Source organism: Puma concolor, chromosome B3, assembly GCF_028749965.1.
Source record: "Puma concolor isolate L17-30 chromosome B3, mPumCon1.1.hap2, whole genome shotgun sequence".
Lineage (NCBI taxonomy): Eukaryota > Metazoa > Chordata > Mammalia > Carnivora > Felidae > Puma > Puma concolor.
The window spans coordinates 111,541,842-111,563,751 of NC_141672.1; the positions used below are offsets into that span (position 1 = coordinate 111,541,842).

The 21,910-nt window shown below is 41.5% G+C and overlaps 1 protein-coding gene across 6 annotated transcripts in view; it reads left to right on the top strand.

Annotated features, from left to right (window-relative positions):
* The window catches only part of MAP2K5 (mitogen-activated protein kinase kinase 5), a 278,825-nt gene that overhangs the window by 188,674 nt on the left and 68,241 nt on the right, over window positions 1-21,910 (top strand). For 3 of the 6 annotated variants that reach the window (XM_086711029.1, XM_086711031.1, XM_025918659.2), the window contains exon 17: window positions 4,571-4,600. The exons of the other annotated variants lie outside the window; for them this stretch is intronic. In XM_086711029.1, the coding sequence (XP_086567155.1) occupies window positions 4,571-4,600 (30 nt within the window). The remainder of the gene's footprint in view (window positions 1-4,570; window positions 4,601-21,910) is intronic. 6 annotated transcript variants of the gene reach the window in all.

Sequence of the window (21,910 nt, forward strand, 5' to 3'; positions counted from 1 at the left end):
CCATAGATTTTGATTGGACATATCAAAGATCAATAAGATGACACTAAGGAGGTTTTAGTTTTACAGCGAAGTGTTAGTGGTTTGCTGATATTTAAATGTATTCCCAGTGGTAGGTGTTTTCAGAGCATTCTTTTTCTACCTTTTATATAGTGCATTTCCCACAACGAACAGAGTATTTAGCAGTTTGCTGAATCTTAAGTATTTGGAATTAAAATGCACTTTTTTAATTTAACATTAAATAGAATCCTGTCCCTCCCCCATCTCTACCTCCACCCTCCAAAAATAAATAAAGCTTTTCCAAATCTTTTACAATACAAGGCGCTCCCCTCCTGGGAATGAAAAGGATGTGAGAGTCATTTGATGAATTGCTGGCGCTTAAGTGCATCCACATTTTTCAATATGCTTTTTTTTTAAACTGGACTTAAGCTGCCTATATTTAAATGCTGCTTTTGTAAAGATGATGAAGAGAGCAAAGATTTCTATTGGCTTAGTCCTAATCTGTTTGCTTTGTTGTGATTCTTTTTTTTTTTTTTCCTTTCCTTTAACTGTTAACCTATTTATAAATCTAAATCTACATACAAAGGTCATTGGTTGGCTGAACTTAAACCATTTTACTCAGTAAATTTAATTAAGAAAATACAGTGCAACTCATAAGCAAATGAGTTTTTTCCTAGTTTTAAACCAAACCACCCTCTTGAGTGCTGATTGCCTTGCCCGACCCCTGGTGATACAGAAACAGGCAAAATTAAAAAGGACATTAAAGCTTCATTAAATCTGAAACACATTTAGTACAGTGACATATCTGCAGGCCATTTCAGAGAAGATTACATACTCTCTTTTGTAAGTTTCCTAATTTATAATACCTTGACAATAAAAACTGGGGAAATGCAAGTAGATTAATAGACCGGTAGGGGTAAAAGATAGAGAATGGCCCCAGGTCCGTCTGTCTCTGAAACATTCACTCATAGCATATGTGTTCCCTCTTCCCCATAAGGCTTCAGTGTTTATTTTGACTTTTGACAGCCTCATGAAGAACCTGTTCTTCATGCAGCCATATCTGCTAACAGCCCTTTTCCTTTTTTACCTTCTCCTAATTGAACTTGATAAAAGGGTTCTAGGACCTGGCTATATATTTCCTTCTATTTTGCCACAAGACAAATAGTGTGGAGCAAAAGCACTGCAGTTGCATTAAACCTAGAAGGACAGGGACATACATGGAGGGCAGCTGCCTCTCCCGGGGCCTTAAAATGACTGCTTTTGGCACCAGCCTAATAGTGCCACTGCCAGTTTTCACTGGTGCAGAATTGGAATCCTGGGCCCGCTGCTGGAGCAGCCCAGGAGTGACAGTAGGCAAGAGAGGACACGATCGTTCTGCTCTGGTCAAGGGCAAGGAATCATTCTCAGTCTTCTGGCTCCAAAGAGGTCAGAGCTGCAAGATATCTTAGATGCAGTTCTCCCAGGAATGTAGTTGACAGGACTGAGATTTTGTAGGATGTCAGGAAAGTACCCACAAGGCAAAGCCAGTCCCAAGAATGATGAGTTCCCCAGTTCAAGCACTGCCACCTGTTTCCAAGCAGACTGGTACCCAGGGGCTCCCAGCTGACCAGCGTGCACTGAATTTTCTCTCTGTTCTCTTGCATGGTGCTATCTTATAGGGTAAATGAATGCTAGCAGCCATCCTCATTATATTGTACCAGTCATGACAGAGGCCACCAAGTAGATGAGTGCACGGTCCCAAGTTGACCGTGACCTGGCCTCTCCATAGAACAATAATGATTTGAGAATTTGAAGTTTTGTGTTGAAGTGGAAAGAATTCATATTTTTCATTTTATGCCACTTTTTTTAAGTGTTTCATTTCTCATTGCTTATTAGTTCTTCCAACCACAAGAGGCACTGTCCAGTGTTGGTACCAGTCAGCTAATTTAGATTTTAACCACATGTTAGTGGGCAAGTTCTTCTGCCAGTAAGCCATGTGGACAGAGGACAGAGTTCTTCCATAGTCCTCAGTGACATGTTGGACGTTTACCCGAGTGAGTGGCACGGTGCCTGTAGAAAGACTTGAGATAAAATATTCTAAATGTTGTCTACTACTTATTGTTAGCTTTTTTAGATGAGAGCTCCTCCTCTTAGTAGTTTTCTAATTCCAAATGGAAGGACATGCAAACCTTGTAATCGACAGATGAGTGCGATGATAGATGACAGCTTTTTTTGAGCGGTCACTGCCTGTCAGGTCAATACAGAATGGTACAAACGCCTGGCCTACCATCTCTGCTGCAGTAGACCATAGTGACTCCTCCAAGATCATTGTGCACACTCTCCTTGGCCAGGCACATGCATGGCCTGTATTGGGTAAGATTGGTGTAGGGGGGAGTGGAAAACGGAGTCTCTTCCCTTCCCAGTTAAAAACAGTATATAGTGGGGCCCGTGGGTGCCTCGGTTGATTAAGCGTCTGACCCTTGACTTCAGCTCAGGTCACAATCTCACGGTTTGTGAATTTAAGCCCCGCATTGGGCTCTGTGCTGGCAGCATGGAGCCTGCTTGGGATTCCGCCTCCCCCCCTCTCTCTGCACCTCCCCTGCTTCTCTCTCTCTCTCTCAAAATAAATTAAAAAAATAAACTTTAAAAAAAGTTTATTTTTTTATGTTTATTTATATTTTTGAGAGAAAGACAGATCACAAGTGGGGGAAGGGGCAGAGAGAGAGGGAGACAAGAATCCCAAGCAGGTTCCAGGTTCTGAGCTGTCACAGAGACCAGCATGGGGCTCAGACTCACAAACTGCGAGATCAGGACCTGAGCCGAGTCAGACGCTTAACCAACTGAGCCATCCAGATGCCTCCCCGAAAACGCCAGTGTATAGACAACAAACATAATCACACAAAACTGTGAAAGGGAGTTTCACATCCACACTCTCTTTCCATCATACCTTCTTGTGTTGTTTTTGCTGTCCATACTTTATACTAATCTCTTGATTAATGATATTACTAAGTGAATAATGGTAGTATAACTTTATATCTTGAAAATCCGTGAGCTCTAAGAAATGAGTATAAGGTCATGAAACTTCCTAGGCATTGCAAAACACACGCACATACACATATAAAAATATACATCCAAATGAGTGTTGGCCTTTTCAAAGTAGTCACCTTTTAAGTCATATGGTTTATTCCTGTTACATTGCTCTTGCTCAGACTGGTTTTAGATCTTTGAAAATTAACTTCAGCATTTTCATGTCTATCCTTAGTAAGGGTATCTTGTTTATTTATTTTTATTTATTTTTCAGAAGTGGCTTTGGGGTTTGGTAATATTCAGACTTTAGTCAACAAATAATTTACATTTTCAAAAAGCGCAGGGAGCAGAATTTTAAGTCCAAGATAAAATGCAATTCTAGCAAAATGAAGTAGATGTTCTCTTGTTACTTGAAATGATTCTAAACACAATTCCAAAAGAGTTCAAAAATGTTTCCGTGGTGTCTGTGTTTTTTAAATAAATACACAACTTCTCAAGATGTAGAAGAGCAATATAAAATGCCAGAAAGAACCTGGATTAAGTTGCAAGCCTAGGGTCAGGCTCTAGCTTCTCATTAACTGTGTAGAAACTTTTTCAGTGGGGCTCTTGGGTTCTAATCTGTGAAATGGATTGATACTGTCATGGGTTCATTCCAGCTTCACAGTTCCCTGATACAGCGATTCCACTTCGAAAGTAGTTACAAATATACAGAGAAGATTTCAGGCCTGAGAATGGGCCACATTATGAAGTTGCAAAGTTTTGCTACTATTTTCTTTAAATATGTTATGGCGTATTTGGTAAATTTGATCTTATTACTTTATATCAACCCTGTTGCTGGTGGAATCATTTGGTTTTTACAGGTGAGAATTCCAAGACCAAAATTAAGTGACTGGCCTAGAAACACATGGCAATTTACAAATCAAGCAAAATTGGAAGGTCTCTAAAGATTCGTGTCCCCAATTTCAGACTTTGACCTATAGTGTTGAATTCCCAGCCTTGAATCGGCCCTTTCCTACTAATGGTAGCTCTTTATTCCTAACAGTAGATAGAAAGTGAATGAAAAAACTAATAAATTGATGAAAATAATGGCAAAAATTTCTATTTCATGTGGCCCATTCCCCATATCCTATAACACTGCGTGTGTACTTGTGACTAAAAACTCTACACAACTAAGGGCTGGGAAACAAGAAGGTGTCTCCATCTTACAGGAGGAGAAACCAACAGTCTCCTCTAGTTTTACATCTCTGTCTCAATGAATATTGTCGCACACATGTGAATGTGAATCATGCCCATAGAGCTGAGAACATTCCTAAGAGAAACCACATAATGGTAATGTTTAGTTGTTAAAATTGGAATATTTTATCAGGGATGCAACATTGCCCATTGAAAACGTCCATTCTAAATACAACTCTTAAGGTAATTACAGCAATAGTTTAGTTCCTGCATCCAAGGTTGTGAGCTTTTTATATTTGCTGGGTACAGTTCTGAAATTTAGTGCTTGTCTGTCTTAAGGAGATCTGCCCTGCATGCAAATCTATAACTAGACAAATATTATTTCCTTTCCCAGCTTGCTCTTGGGAGGTTTCCATATCCCCAGGTAAGATTGTTCATTACTGCCGTTTGCCACTGTGACATTCATTCCTATGTATGAAGGTGCAGGGAGCAATTGTGAACATTTGAGCCACATACAAATAAATCTGTCCTGTTAAATTGAAAAGTGATATCTTAAAGGAGTCATTTAGAAGTCTCTATTGATTTTTGATTTTTTTTAAACACCAGATTTTTTTCTCCTCTTTGTTAAAGGTTGAAAGGCATCATCGCGCTCTTCCTTTGTGTGACATTGGTGGTGTTTTTCCTTATCCTAGCCCAGTGCCATGTGCTCATACTGAGGTTAGAGGAGAGGCACAGCCTTTTCTTGATATACTGTTTGAGCCTTTAGATCCAATTAAAATTATTTCAATTAAAAGGTTGAGATGAAGGGTGAAATATGTGATCTGGATCATTATTTTTGCTAAGCAGATAGGCCCCCAGCTTTATGTGGGTGTGATTCTGAACATACTGTTTTTTAAAAAATTTGCCTCTTGCTGTCCACACTTGTAAGAAAGCAAACTGTCCGTTATGTTACCGTTACTGATGATCATCTTTATAATTTCTTTAAGATTCTTATTTGGAAGGGTGCTGGCACTTAAACTATAAAGGTGTTTTGTGGTTTGAAAATGATTCCCCCGTGTATGTGGGGGGAAATAAGTGAAATGTCTAGAGGGATGAAAAATGAATGGTTTGACTGTTTTCCTCTGGTTGGTGCTCACTGTTTTTCTGGCATCTTGGTCTGTACAGGCCAAAGCGCCTGGAGGCATGTCTGATTTAAAGGTGGTGTTGGTCTCTGCTCTTTAAGCATCTATTAACTTGCTATTATTATGCAAATAAGTGTTGTATTACACATACTAATTTATGCATGGTTAGATTATGCAGATGCATCACAAACATGGTTATTGAATAATAGGATGGGGCTCATTCACTCTGCCATCTTTATAAGCTGTTTTAAGCGAATTCTCCTGGTACCCATGTGGACATTTAAAGACCCTTCACTTGCTGAAATGTCTCTTTTGTATCCTCTTTCTTTTACTGTTAAAGCCGTCAGATAAGTGGGGGAGACATCGCCTAAGTTATTAGGTTCAAGAGTGTTAGACTCACTTTTCAAATCTGCAGGCTTCTTTGTTTAAACATAATCTTTTCCTTAAAGAGGAAATCTAAAATGTAATCGCTTGGCATGCATGCTAGCATTTAGTCAGATTTTAGTGGATACAGGCTTGCTGCTTAGCTCTAGGTAGCCCATCAAATTAAAATCACATTTTCAGGATTTATAGCTCATTAGAATATTTATCTTGGTAAGTCTCTTATCCTGTCGGTAATTTTTAAACAATTCACTGTTTGGCCAATTTATACAATCCCCTAAAATTCTGTAAATGAAGAGACCCTGTTACAGTATATCTCTCAGAGAAGTCTTAGTAGAAAAACCTGTGAGCCATCTCGTAAAAGTGCCAGAGATTGAGAACGTAGCTATGTTCTTGAGATTCCTAATGTGTCGAGTAATTAACCAGTGAGATTTGGTAAGTGATGAGTGTAAGAAACAGATTGCTATTGCGTTTAACGAATGAAGCATTTGAATGCTCTGGTCAGATTTGGGAAGAGGCTGTACACCTTTGCAATTCTGTTTTTTTGAACTGTTTAAGTATATGTGTGTGTACTTGATCAGTCAAGTGGAAGCTGGAAAATTCTAATGTGCTGGGCTCCCTTGTTAGCAATAACCTTTATGCCAGAGTCAGAGGGAAAACCGTATTCCTTGAATCGTGATCGGATATTGTCACCGAATTGGGACTTTCATTTGAAATAATAGAAGCAGCTTTGATGCCATCAGGCCTGTTTCCCACGTCTTTCATCAGAAGTTGGTGTGCTTCATTGCTAAAATCAGCAATGACGTCAGGTGGAGTTGGCATCTATTTCACAGGCTTGGCCCTGGAGACTTCAGACTGGGAAAGGGTGCTGTAGCCACACGATACCTGCCCTTCCCTTTGCCCTCAAAGCACGTGGATAACAATGTTTATTTTCATAGTATTCTGACACTGGATTATGAATAACACCTTCTCTTTGGCCCATAGTATCTCATTTGAACCCCCAGCCACTCCGTGAGATGGTGTCCCCTTACATTGGGCAAACAGAATGGTTGATATGTGCACTGTTGAATTGCAGCAGGGTTGCAGTAGGCAGGAGTGAATCACAGACATCGGGATTGGGAGGGATCTCAGACATCATCGAATCAAACCTCTGTACCGTATCTCTGGAAAGCAGACATCCACACTCTGCTTGAACACCTCGGGGGATAGGAAACTCCTTACTTTATAAACAGCCATCCAGTCAAAGCAGTGTTCTGTTTACCAAGCCGAGGACTAACTGCTTCATCCTAATAGTTGCCCACTGATCTGGTCCTTGAACACATGAAAACCTTTCATATATTCTCATGATCACATAGTTTGGCATCCCTTCTGTCAGGGCCAGAGACGGGACCAGGACATCACTACTCTGAACTCAAAGTCAGATCAGGGCATCAAATCCGAGCTCATCACTAGTGGCAAGTTGAGAAGATGGGCCTGTTGGAGAGACCTCTGGACCAAAGGATGAGAATTAGAACCCAGCTCCACCACAAACTGTAGTCACCACAGGCCTTAATTCTTGCTTTGTGACTCCTTGGGGCTTCATTTTCCTAACTCTAGGATGAGGATCCTGATACTTGTCTTTTCTATCTGATGAGAGCAAGTATGCAGATGTAATGGGCTTATGGATAAGGAAACCACTTGCAGAAGTACAGAGGGCCATCCCACTGGCCCTAATGTTGGGCTGTAGCACACAATGGAATTTCTAATAGTCGATCAAAGGTCGCGAAAGGATGTGCTCGGCAACTGCCAGCCACAACTGGAGCAGAGCATAAAATGAGTAGAGAGGAAAGCGGAGAGGAGAGTCTAGCTTTGAGACTTCTACCAACCCGGCCTCAGTGCTGCTTGCTGACAGTGTCGTTAGCATTGCCTCTTCCTGCCGGTGACACCGTGTGTGTTTCCAGTGGGGATGCAGATGAGGGAAGGGTGTCAGGAAGACGTTAGGGAGACTCTCTGGCCTGGGACCAACATAAAAATTAAAGGACTGGATTTTTGTTGAGATAATTATTCTATATAGACTTCATTGTTTTGTGCTTGAGTTTTTATCTGTTATTTGGAAGCACTCTCTAGTTTCGTTTCCTTTAGGCCTTTAAGGTGGAGAGCCTCATTGGCATGCAGTTTAGGACTCTACAGAAAAAAAGTTTAGGAGCCACTCTGAATGCTCAGGCGTGTTAATGTTACTACACCTTATAATAGGAAGAACAACGATGTCGTGGATTCGCGTAACTCTTTTCTGCCATCGAGCTCCAGGTCACGTCCTGTTATCTGACTCGGGCTGCCCATCCCACCTACAGGGGCTATTCTTCCCAACCTCCAGGGGAGCAGACTGAGGCTTGGCGAGGTGAGGCACCTTGCCTCAGGGATGAATGGGTATAGTCAGATAGATGTAGGACTTACAGACAACTAAACCAAATGAGTGGGCTCTGTGTACTCCGAATTTGGTTGGCTGTTTATACTACTCTTCTTCCCGCTGAGCCCCTCCAAGTCCTTTTCCTGATTTGCCTTCTCCACCTTAGGAGGCCTCGTGTGTAGGTGAGAAATGCTGCACGTCGGGGGCCATGCCGTGGTAGATGATGACAAGACCATTCCCTAGAGGCCTTTTGCTTTTCTTACCATGTGATTAGCAGAGTCACAGCAGGATCCAGAGGGCTCCAGAGCTCTCCCTGACCCCAGTGCCATTAAATTCTGGGTGCCTGTGAAGCAACGGGATCATGAAAAATTGTGTTTTTAAACATCTCACAAACGTAGCATATCCATTTCTTGAACGCTTTAGCATTAATAGTAGTCTGGAAAGATGTGCAGGTCTGGACAAGGACTGGAGCTGTGTAGAGCTAATCGTGTAGATCCAAATTCAGTTGACTTAAAAAACATCATGGTGGGCAATGGTTTGTTTAATGACACCATAATTGAGGAGAACTGAAAAAGATTGCCTGCTAAAAATTGTCACCCTTCATTCAAACTTTACAGTAGTGCCCTGCATTGAGACGATAGTAAATCCATTAAGGAGACTTCTCAGGAGGGTGTTCTAGCTCTGACATTTTGGAGATTTGGTAAGCAGGATGCCACAGGAAATTGAAGAAAATACAGATAGATACAAATGTATTTAAAGTACTTTTATATGTATAAAAATGTTGTTGTTCTTTTGGCTACAATTCCTGATCTTGGTTAATAAATTACATCAAAATGACCTGAAGTTAAAAAAAGGAAAAAAATCTGAGCAAATAGTGCCCCTGGTATTGTAAAGCTTTGAATGTTTTCACACCCCATTAATTTATTACTTCTCTTTCTTCATCTTTAAATTTCATTTTTTTTTTCAAAAATTCCGACTCCCCGCTGCTGCAGTGATTTTCATCTTGTTGTTAATTTTCCCTGCTCCATATGGAGCTCCAGACATTTCACCTGGAGGCTGTACTAGATTTTGTTGTAGTGATCGTACTTCCGGAGGCCAAAACTGTCATTTAGGGTTCCTGGTGCATCTGTCTGCGCCAGGCTTTTCACTGGCATGGGAGAGTGTGAATAACAAATTGGATGCACCTGAGATTCAGATGATTAGTGTGTTTTGTGAATCTCCACGACTTGTAAGCAGATAGCTCTGGGGGGGGTGGGAGGGCTAAACAGCGACTGTGGGTGAATCTGTACTCACACCTTACATTTGGGGCTTTGCAAGGGAAGTGCAAACATCCCAGGCAGTCTGAGTGCAGAGAGAGTAACAAATATTTCATCCTGCCTTGTCATTGATTAGAAAAGAGCCTTTAATTTCATTTCACCCCATGTTGTGATTAATTTGCATTCTTTGTCAGAAGTTAATGGAGTTTTTTATGGTTCACTCTGAAATCCTTGAAGACATCAGACTTGATCTGATGTTTATACAACCGCCAGCGGAATTTTTTCGTTTGATTGATGGCAAGCTTGATGTTATTCCAAACGGCTTTTTAAGCTGTTTTTAAGAATTATTTGAATAAAATGCAAGCAAGATATTGTTGTAACGATCAAGATTATCTGTTAAAAATCTGTTTCAAATAAAGAAGATGATAAGTAGTAAAAAGGATCAAAAACATAAGAGATAAAGTGAATAGCGATGTTATTTGTTAAAAATACATAAGAATGGCATTCAGATAAATTATTGCAATATATAGAGATCATTTTTCTTGAAAAAAAAAATATATACCATCATCTGGCCAGATAGAATAATTAAGGCAAAGGTAGAAGGAAAATCTAGATCTTTGGGATTAAAAACCTTTACTACCAATTGGCTAATTCTCATTTATTCTGCCAGCTTTTACCACCAATGTACGAAATAGAGATCTACTGTTCTTAACTCAAGGAGACAGGGTCTGTCAGGCCTGTTAGCTGAACAAAATGATGACATATTACTTGTCTCAATAAAGAGACATTCTTAAATCCCAGTACAAGTTAAACATAAGTGGATGATAGAGGATTTTAAGTGAAAGACATGCATTCTTAATAGTATAACGACTGGCTTTTTTCATAGGATAGTACAGAAATGAAATGCCCTGTTTTTAAAAGCAGTATATACCCTGGTTGTTTGTGTGGGTGAAAGGAATGTGTGTGTTTTTATCCCGTACACACTACATATCAAAGTATGAGGGGAGCTGTAGGTGGCGTTTGCTCAGAACCCCCTGCTACTAACCAAGGAAATATGTTGTGCAAATGCTTTTTGATTACTAATACCATTTGTTTGATTTGGGGGCTTTGCCTTGCTTCAGCAGATTCTTGCTTTGCTGTGATTGCTGCTAGTGAAACTTGCTCATAGGTCAGAAAGCTACTTATCTGAGCACTTTCATTTAAAACAGATTAATTTATTTGCTGTATCTGAAAGTTTGCTAAATAATTGGGTGGTTTTAATTGAAGTTACTGCTTTCTGATCCTTGTATTAACATGATCTAAGGTCCTTTTTATTATATGCAATCCATACTATTGACCAAATTTGCCCTGTTTTCATTTAAATGTAAGCAGCTTGTCAAGGAGAAAATATTTTGTTTAACTTGGCTTGGAAACCTGCTATTTTAATGTGTTTTTTTTTTTTCAATTGACAGACTGTCTTTTAAACATTCATTTATTCTGTAGTAATAAATTGTGCTCTGGATAGAGCATTTGTCTCATAATGGAGTAGAAAGCGTATGTTCTTAAAACTATTTTAAAATATTAAACACTTTTCAAAAGATAATGCTGGAATTCTGAGTTTTATACCTAATTTTATTCATGTTTTAAAAGCCTTTTACTGTGCTATTACTAATCCTAATTTTGATAATTGAATGTTGTTTTATATTCAATGTTAAATTCAGACCATCGATTTTATTATTTATGTACTAATGTACTGATCATGACTAGAACAATGTAGAATTGCAAAATAATACCTAGAAAGTTGACCTTCTTTGAAAAAAAGGGATTTGGAGTTTATCCCTTGTTACATGAACTTTTTGAAGTTTAGAACATCAAGGATTCTATAAAATCATAAATATCCATTTTTTTGTGTGAGGTCTGTAGTCAAAGAACAAAAAAACAAACAATGGGTAATTACCCCAGACTTCAAGTACTCACCTTTAGTTGGCAAGAGTCCAAAAGCAATGTGCGTGCAATTTTTTGCTAAACAGGTTTCTAGCCTACATGTTTTAATTCATTATTTTCATTCTTGTTATTTAGGATATAGACATTTAAAATAGAGCGTTACTTAAAGCCATACAAAGTCTGATTTCGTGTTCCACAAAAGGCAGAGGTGAAATCTAAGTGATAGGAAGATGCTCCCTTACATACATATGCTGCTTCCCAGGAATTTTGAAAGTGGCCGTGCCGGATTCTTCTCCCATTATCTATCTCATGCTTATCAAGAGATCTCCCAATGTTCTTGGCTTAGCCTATTGCAAAGATAGGAAGTAGGTTCCTAGTGTGTCTTTAAAATAGAGCAGAAATGGAATAAAGAAAATCCCGAAAGAGTGGGTAGCCTAGAAACATGACATTTTTCCCTAAAGATACATTACTTGTTAATACCTCGATTGAAGTATATGCAGTTAGCCAGCTAGGCTGGTGAACCCTGGCCTTTTTGAAACACTAACCCCATGTTGGTTTGATTTTTATAGCACCTTCTAAACTACTCTATGACATAGATCTCAATTCAATTCAACATGTATTTGTCACCAAGCACCTACTCTGCCCTGGCACTGTGCTACGCGCCGCAAGTCCAGCAAGGAAACAGATGTGGTCCCTGCTCTCAAAGAGTCTAGTCTAGTGGAGAGAAAAATATAAAACAAACAAATGACAGTTGATGCAAAAGGAACCAGACAGGAGGTGGTGTGCTCTGCCCTCCAGAAGAAGAGGTCAGCTCAGTTCAGAAAGCTGTGAAGGCTTCACGGAGAAGGTGATGCCTGAGCTGAGGCTGTGAGGCTAAAAAGAAGGGAAAGAACTTTCCAGGCATTCTCGTCAGCAGGAGATTCATCCGGTAAAAGATAAAGGTCTAAAGCAGCATGTTGTATGAGGTATCCTTCTAGTACTTTAATTCACTAGGGTACTACTACTACTGTTACTCTCATTTCCCTACCTGCTTAGGAATTTCCCTGGGTAATTTTCACAGCAGCACTGGGAGGGCAGTAAGAGACGGGAGGGCAGAGTGGTGGAGGAGAGAGGGGTGTGTCAGGACAGAGATGGCACGTGCAGCAAAAACCAGGTAATGAAACTGGGATTGAGAATTTCGTGAATCCCTCTGAGATGACTGGGAGCCAGCCTGAGGTTGGAAATCCTTACGTTTTAAGATCTCTGCCCCTGAGGTCAGCTGGCACATGCCTCTGAGGGCCTTGGCACATCATAGGACATTTTCTAGGGAGGGGGGGTTGTCATGATCAGATGAGCTAATGCCTAAGAGGACACTTTGAAAAATATAAGAAGATCAACAAGAGCTAGGTAATATTAGTATTATTTATATTTCTGGGAAGTACTTTAGGGATTTACCTATGTAACTCTGAAAATATATGACCGTGTCTCACGTCTCACACCAGGTAGGGCTAAAATGAATTACTTTTCTGATCCCACAAGAGCCTTCCTTTACAGTCTTTCTTTTTTGAGTTATAATTTATCATTCACGATCACAATCATAATATATAGAACTATATACAGAACCCAGTGATTGTTATGTCAGTAACTAGGGACCCTGATTCTTCTATGATTTTTAAATAATCAGCTTAGCCCAGAAACAGAATTGAAGTTTGAAGTAAGGAACCGAGCGCCCAGTCTGGCTTTCAGGTGGCAACTTTGCCGTCTCCCCTCCCTCTTGGGCTCTGTGGTCTGAGAGCCCTTCCACTTTTCCCCCTTTGGTTTTTCTGAGTGCTGTCTGCTACTTCGTGGGATCATAGAATTTCAGAAGGTGACGAGATCTTACAGTGACCTGTTCCAACTCTTTCACTTTATAAAGGAGGAGATGAGATTCCGATAGCCATTCAGCGACTCACTCAGGATGAGCAGGTGTTTGACAACTTACCGGGTCAGACTGGTTCCCACTCTAGAGGGATGGTGCAGGGAGAAAGACACCCAGAGGCTTTGAGCCCAAATGGCCATTTTTTTTTTTTAATTTTTTTTTTCTTTTCAACGTTTTTATTTATTTTTGGGACAGAGAGAGACAGAGCATGAACGGGGGAGGGGCAGAGAGAGAGGGAGACACAGAATCGGAAACAGGCTCCAGGCTCCGAGCCATCAGCCCAGAGCCTGACGCGGGGCTCGAACTCACGGACTGCGAGATCGTGACCTGGCTGAAGTCGGACGCTTAACCGACTGCGCCACCCAGGCGCCCCCCAAATGGCCATTTTTATGGTACACGACCATCCACTGAAGTGCTGCATTTAACTGGTGTGTCTGCAGAGATAGAAATTACTGTCCCAGGATGCTACATGTCTACCAGGTAATTGCTGATGGGTACAGATCCCTCAGGGGAAGGTGGTCCTCAACAGCAGTAATACCAACAGCAACAAAGACATCAACTTTTATCATATACCAGTGTTTTACTTATACTATTCAGTGTTTTACTTATACTATTCAGTATAGAAAACTATTCAGTATAGAAAATCCAGAGGCTCAGGATTCATTGGCATCCAACTTAAAAAGGAGGCGGACGTGGCCAGGTTTTGTTTGAGCACAGATTACTTTTCAGATGTTTTAACAGTTCTGGATTAATGCCTGGGGGGCTTGGGAATTCTTCCTCAACTAAAATGTTAATGATGCTAAGAACCCGACCCTCTTTAGTGGCAATAAAGTGGACAAGCTAAGTTCATTGAAAAATCAATGCGTTGCCTAAAAGGAGCAAAGAGCTGATTCGATTTAGGATTGGAGATTGCCCAGGACACCCCAGGTGGGAAGAGGGTCCCAAGGGCTGCTAGGAGCTAGGAAAGGAGGCAGTTGTCTGTTTATGTCTACAGCCAGGGTGTCAGCTCCAAGGAATTGTGGGAAACTGAGGCAACCAATTAGAACCAAGCGTGGACTCTGTTATGCCATACCCTGTCAAAGTCTACAGATAATGACCGCCATGCAGAGAGGGAAAGAAAAGCTGGAGAATACGCTAGTCTTAGGAGGAAAGGAGGTCAGAGGAGGAAAGAAAGACCAAAATGGCTAATGAAGCTTGTCTTGTTTTCTGTTCAGAAACAGATTGCAAAGAGCACTATTCAGGGCATGGGGAGACCTTGACTATAGTCCTAGTTCTAGTTGGGCAAAATACAGTAAACAAAAGAAACTTTTCCAGTGAAAGGCCTTCCTCCACCCCTTTGCCTCCATAGCCAGGCACCTGCAAACGCTCGATGACTCGGGGCAGAGAGGACCAGGAGGCAGCAAGTGAGACACCCATCAAGTGACAAGTTAAATCATTGTCAGAATGAGGTTTCTGGGGGGCATCTGGGTGAGTCAGTTGGTTAAGCATCTGATGCTTGATTTTGGCTCAGGTCATGATCTCACGGTCTGTGGGATCGAGCACCACATCGGACTCTGCACTGACAACGCAGAGCCTGCTTGGGATTCTCTTTCTCTGTCTCTCTCTGCCCCTCCCCTGCTTACTCTCTCTCTCTCTCTACCTCTCAAAAAAGAATATGGTTTCTGTCCCCCTTCCCCCCATTCTACACACACAGAGCTAACCTGAGTTCTGTTCCTGGCTTTTCTTGCTAGTTGTTTCACCTTAGTTCTTTTCAGACCTCAGTTACCTCATCTGGAAAATGATAGAGGTGTCCTAGGTCAGTGATTTGCAGAATTACATGGGAAGACAGGGCAGCAAATAGATGGGAATTCACTCCCAGACACCTACATACATGCATGCACACACAAATACCACGCAGTTCTGTTTTTGTCTGTTAATTTTTGTTAATGTGTCTAAGTAATACCTTACATAAACCTTGAGTTATTTGGTAACCAGGGTCTGAAAAATGCTGAGCTAGATACTTCTGTGGTCTCCTTTCATCTTGTATGAGCAATTTTCCCCTCTTGTCCACACCTTCAGCTACCTTTCTCATCACCATCTCCCAAGTACACTCTTGGACTTTATTGAACTGGATTTCACCCAAATCAAACTATGAGAGGTATGAACCACATCTCTGAAACAGGAATCAAACTTTTTGTTTAGTTCATTCTAAATTTTTTTTTGTTTAGGGGCGCCTGGGTGGCGCAGTCAGTTAGGCGTCCGACTTCAGCCAGGTCACGATTTCGCGGTCCGTGAGTTCGAGCCCCGCGTCAGGCTCTGGGCTGATGGCTCAGAGCCTGGAGCCTGTTTCCGATTCTGTGTCTCCCTCTCTCTCTGCCCCTCCCCTGTTCATGCTCTGTCTCTCTCTGTCCCAAAAATAAATAAACGTTGAAAAAAGAAAATTAAATTTTTTTTTGTTTAAGTGTATTGATTTATTTTGAGACAGAAACAGCCCAAGTGGAGGAGGGGCAGAGAGAGAGGTAGACAGAGAATTCCAAGCAGGCTCCGCACCATCAGCACAGAGGCAGACATGGGGCTCAAACTCACGAAACTGTGAGATCATGACCTGAGCCGAAATCAAAAGTCAGACACTTCACCGACTGAGCCACCCAGGTGCCCCGTTTGGTTCATTCTAAATCCATGACTTCTTTTCTTTAAATCCTGTTTTGAATCTCGTTTACAGCCAAACCAGTAAGACACATGTTAATTAGCATGGTTATGTGTGACTCTATTTCAAGATTCTTTCCCTTCTAATGCCAAATAATGCAGGGGGCGCCTGAGTGGCTCAGTCGGTTGAGTGTCCGACTTTGGCTCAGGTCATGATCTAATGCGAAATAAAGCATGTATTTGCTACAGTTGCAGCTTATCTCAAAATATCAGCAGGCCAAACAATGTTGTCAAATGGCATCATGGTAAAAAAAAAAAAAAAAAGGCAGCAATATATAGAGTCTTAGCCCACAAAGAAAGCATTCTGTGAAATGCCTGAAAACATCCCTTTTTGGGGGACACTGTCTTAGAAATCTACAGCACCTTGAATCTAGCAAATTGTATTTTATCCAAAAATTAAGTGGCATTTTAAGGAGAATGCAAACCCTGTGATTTAAGTCTTAGCTCTGTCACTAACTTTCAGGGACCTTAAAGAAGTCACTCATTTTTGTGGACCAGCATTTGCAGCTTATCCATCCACTGGATCCTAGACTCCAGTACAGTGCCTGGCGTAGAGTAAGTTCTTGATAAAGATACATGAACTGGGGTGCCTGGGTATCTCAGTCGGTGAAGTGTTCAGCTCTTGATTTCAACTCAGGTCATGATCTTACGGTTTGCTGTCAGTAGAGAGCCTACTTGGGATCCTCTCTCTCCCTCTCTCTCTCTGCCACTGTCCCACTCATGCTCCCTCTCTCTGTCTTTCTAAAAATAAGTAAACTTAAAAAAAAAAAAGGATGTGAATCAATGAATTAGTGATTTAGCCTGACTTCACTTTTTTTACATGTTGACCTAACAGATTTTAGAATCAGAAAGAACTAAGAATCAATACACATTTTTAAGCTTTCAGTTTGTAATTTTGTCCCCTTTTCTTCTGTGTCCATATTTCCCCTCTGTCCTGCCAGCATTAATACCTGAAGGATCAAAGCTTCCAAAGAGATGTGATAGTTGTCTTAAGATACTTGAGGGTTCTCATGTAAGAAAAGACGTGGATTTGCACTGTCAGGAAAGTAGAGCTGGAACAAGAGAGAGAATAGACAGTCAGAAGACATAAAGTCCCCATCACTGTATGCATCCAGACAGAAGCCCTGTGAGCCAGGAGTGTAATGAAGGAGGGATTCAGGGATCACACAGAGGTGGGTCAGATTAAAAAACCTTTAAGATTCTTTCAGACCCGAGAGTCTGTGATTCTACTTGAGTGTTGGACAGGCCTCTCCTCAACCAAACAAATACAAGGCTAATGTATTTCCTGTCTGGTGCAGGGGAGAGGCAACAGGTAGAAACTTCCATCAGACTTGTCTAGATTCTGTAATTGCTTTAATCGTGTACTCATTTTGACTCTCGAATACCTTGTCAGTATGAAACCCAAATGGAAGAGTACAGGAAAGAAGTAATTCTTTTTCAGCCCAAGATTTATACACGTCTGTTCCTCTCCACTGAGCCAACTGTGTGATATGGCTATCTATCAAAAGCTGAAGGCACGTGTAGCTGCCAGGAGTTTCTCCTCCTGAATAGCGTATAATGTCCAGGACAAGGCAACTGAGCCAGTCTTTCCGAGGCATGTGTTCAGGTGTGGGTGTCACACTTTATGAGGAACACACACACATGGCACCACATTCCGAGAAACGTGGTCACAGTGGTGGAGAATGTGAAACCATGTTCACCTCCGCCAGGCAGCTTTATGGTGCAGGTAACAGAACACCCAACTCAGGTTGCCTCAACCACAAGGGGACTTAATTGAAATCCACGGCCAAAAAGCCAAGTATTCCTGGGTTTTTTGGTAGAACTAGATTCAACAGGTCACTTTTGGCTCTGTTTCTGGTAGGCTTCTTCCTTCACAGACCAAGAATGGCTTTTGGGGTTCCCGGGCCACCTGCTTCCCAGTTAGAAAGGAGTAACAAGCCTTCCTTCCCCACAGGCAGCAAGAGGCCATAGGCTTCAGTTTGATTGGATCAGTTAACTTCCCCAAGCCCAGGGGACTTAACTGTTGCGGACTAGTTTAAGCCTGAACCACATGTCCTGCCCATAAAGCTGGTGATGAAGTAGGTGAGGATGTGAAGTACATGGGCTATTTAAGGCTAGGGGAATGTTATCAGAGTGTCATTACTAATAGAAGGGGGAAGAACAGAGGGCAATCAATCATAGCAGATGATCTCAAGGAGAAAACAGGATGCTCACTCGGGAAAGAAAACTTCGTGAAGAAACAGCCATCTTCAAATATGTGAGTTGCTGCCACTAAATCACTACAGCTCCAGACCATGGGTATATCTCCTAGGGAGACATATTTGAACTCGTAATAAGAAAGAACTTTCTGACAATTTAAGCCACCCAGGATGGATCATTGGAATCCCATTCCTGGAAATCTTCTTCCAGAGTCAGAAGCAAGGAGTCAGACCAGGTGACCTCTAACATCGTTCTGGATTCTTTCGCTTGTGGAGGATTGAAGTTTAAATAGAGATGCAGACTAAATGATAGCTCCAGAAAAACCCTTTGAGACTTTTTGACACTTTAAAAATCTTTTGTTACAGCACATTTATTTGACCATAAACAATGGAATGGTCAATAGGCCTTTCTCAAAAAGGCCACATCCCCTCCCACTCCCTGCCCCCCACATACATAACTGATACTCTAAACTAGATTCTAGAATAAGACCACCCTTTTGGGGGGAAGAAAGAAAAGTTTGGTACAGCCAGTGTATTTTCTTTGAAAGGAAAAATCTTCTCTGTGAGGAAAGTGCTCAATGGACATCTTGGCAAGGCTAAGGGAGAAGATTCATTTTATAACTCCCGTGTTTCATATTAAAATGTGTTTGTGAGCCCCTGCTTTTCTTACAAAATTCAGGCCTGAATATTAAAATTTACATGTGCCCAGAGGATGATTTACTAGGGTTCCTATACCCCTATGTGAAGTAGGACATGAGCTATGTCAGTTTTAAATACACAAGGGATAAAAGAGTGTAGACTGGCAGTCAGGTCCTTTCTTTCCTGCTCACTGACTGGCAGACCCAGCAAATGAATAATGTTACACTCTACCTTGACGCTCCAGCTGCTGTGTTTTGTGTGAAAATGCATCGTCCTTGATACTCGGGAAGCAGTGAGAGCCAAGTGATCTAATTTATGGCCGTGATGATTTTCTGTCTGGTCCCATCTGAGCTGAGCCCTCCTCTAGGCATCTTACAGCCTTTCTGTCCCACCCAGCTATTTGTGAAATTCAGGGGTATCTAGTCTGAGCTTTTCAAAACTGGTCCCTCCTGAAGGCAGCAGAGAGAAAGTGCCAGGGAGTGGATTTTAGAAGCTGGGAATCCTACTGACTTTCTCGTATCCCACCGAGTAGCTCCTTGTTAAATCATCTGACAACTTATTTTTGTTTTAAGTCATTAATTGTCGTTTAAATAAGACCCATGACTTATTTTTTGTTTTTGTTTTGTTCTATGTAAGATATGCTAATAGATTTCCAGGCATGATAAGAACTTGAACAAGGACAGAGGCTGATAAACAAGAGAGATATGGCACAAGTGAATTATACTTGTTAATTTTGTATTATTAGTAATAACATATATTACTCATTTATTTTGTCTCGTGCATTCATTCAATATCTAAAAATATCAGTTTGTCAGAATTCCCATTTATGGTTCACTAGAGTACATTTTATTCTTCTTTTTTAATACTTTTTAAAGTTTATTTATTTATTTTGAGAAAGAATGAGAGAGACAACCAGAAGAGGAAGGGCAGAGAAAGAGAGAGGGTGGGACAGAGGATCCAAGGCAGGCTCTGTGCTGACAACAGAGCGCCCCATGTGGGGCTTGAACTCACGAACCGTGAGATCATGACCTGAGCCAAAGTTGGATGCTTAACCGACTGAGCCACCCAGATGCCCCTGTTCTCTCCCTCTCTTTTTTTTTTCAAAAACAAAACAAAAAACAAAACCCAGTCCTTTGTTTAGGAAATCGTACCTTTTTTCTATGAAACATTTGTTTAATGTTTATTTTTGAGAGAGACAGAGACAGAACATGAGTGGAGGAAGGGCAGAGAGAGAGAGGGAGACACAGAATCTGAAGCAGGCTCTAGGCTCTGAGCTGTCAGCACAGAGCTGGATATGGGGCTCGAACTCACGAACTGTGAGATCATGACCTGAGCCGAAGTCAGACACTGAACCGACTGAACCACCCAGGCACCCCTAGGAAGTCTTATTTTAAGTTAGTGGTACTAAGCAATATGTGTTTAGCTTGTGGTCATGTGGAAATGATTTTTCTGTTCTCTTGTTGAAGCCTTTTTGAGATTTGGGCACTTTGTTTTTGCAAAGTTGTAGCAGATTGGAGGTGGTGTGTACCTAAGTTTTAGCACTCCACACGGTGCCAGATAAAATAAGATTGACTGCCAGTACCAGCTCTCCCGTGGGTAGGAAAAAATACGGCACCTGAATGGGAAGCTCTGCCTGGGAGGACTCTTTGGATTATCCTCTGGCTCATCCCCTCACTTTGTAATCAAGAGCCCTGAACCCAGTGAAGGGAGGGAGCTTCTGAGACCATGGGGGTCTGACTGCCAGGGGGGGCTTTTTGACTCCAGTGCATATGCATTTTCTCCACACCAAGCAGCTGCCTGAGTCAGCACTATGGTCTAGCCCGGGCTGTATCTTGGGCACTATGCCCCTCAAAGCCTCAGTTTCCCTAACAGCAAAATGAGTAGATTGAAGTAGATCATCTCTGCAGCTACTTTCATTAAAGAAAAAAAGTTTTAGGTCATTATTCTTCATTTACAATATAAAAGTCCCAATTTACCATAATCCTGGCTTATGTTAGTCAGGGTTAAGCTTAATGCATCTGATTTGAAAAGAGAGTCTGCAAAATAGCTACCGTTCCTAAAATGTGTGTGAAATAAGAATAGAGTTGAACAGGGGCACTTGGGTGGCTCAGTCGGTTAAGCGTCCGACTTCAACTCAGGTCATGATCTCGCAGTCCGTGAGTTCAAGCCCCGTGTCAGGCTCTGGGCTGATGGCTCGGAGCCTGGAGCCTGCTTCCAATTCTGTGTCTTCCTCTCTCTCTGCCCCCACCCCCCCACCGTTCATGCTCTGTCTCTCTCTGTCTCAAAAATAAATAAACATTTAAAAAAATTAAAAAAAAAAAAAAGAATAGAGTTGAACATTGCAGGCTCAAGTGTAGTGCCAGGAACACCACACACACACACACACACACACACACACACACACTCCTGGTATTCTTTAAAAATGCTCACCGTATCATTTAATTTCATATTTCCTTCTTCTACTTAAGAGAAAATAACACAAGCTAGGAAAGCAGTAAATATGTAAAGAGAAAATTTGTCAACTGATATTGGAAGATCTGACCTTGGTCACACATAAATCTCTGCGACAAGGGCTGCAGGGCAAGCCATCATTCCAGAGAGTAAAAGAGAAAATGAAAGCTATTGCTGGTGTCTTCTCGAAGTTACATAGGTGGATCATTTTAGTTTCCTGACTGTGCTTCTGCACATAATGTAAAAGGGCTGGTGGCCAAGCCTGCTTTCCCGCTGTACCTCTGCAGAGGTGGGCGTGTAATGCGGGGTCCCCAGAGTTGCTGTTTATCACCAGAGCCGTTGACTAGATAGTTGAGGCCCCACAAGTAAACTTTTGCATCAGGAGCTTCCTTTCCGGGATCATTTTCCAAAGCCATTAGTCATGCTATGGGAGCTCTTCTAATTGCCAGCTATACAGTCCTTGCAAGGAAATATGTGACAAATGTTACTGCAGTAACACCCCACAACTGATACTTAGGCCCGCCCGTTATGAAGTCTTTCCTCCCCATTTAAACACACAAGGATCTGTCTTACATCAGACTGAGGTGTCCCCTGTTAGTGTGCCTTAAAGCCTTATAGCTAAGGGCTGGCAAAAGGGGGGAAAAACGGCTATGCCCAGAAGAGAAAAGAGGTTCAACTAATTAGCCTCTATCAAAATGCTGCTAGTTCTGGAGACTGATTAGCAAAGTGTAACGGCTGGAGCAATTATTGTTCTGTTCATTGTCCCAAAGTACTAGTTAGATGTAGACTACTCAACA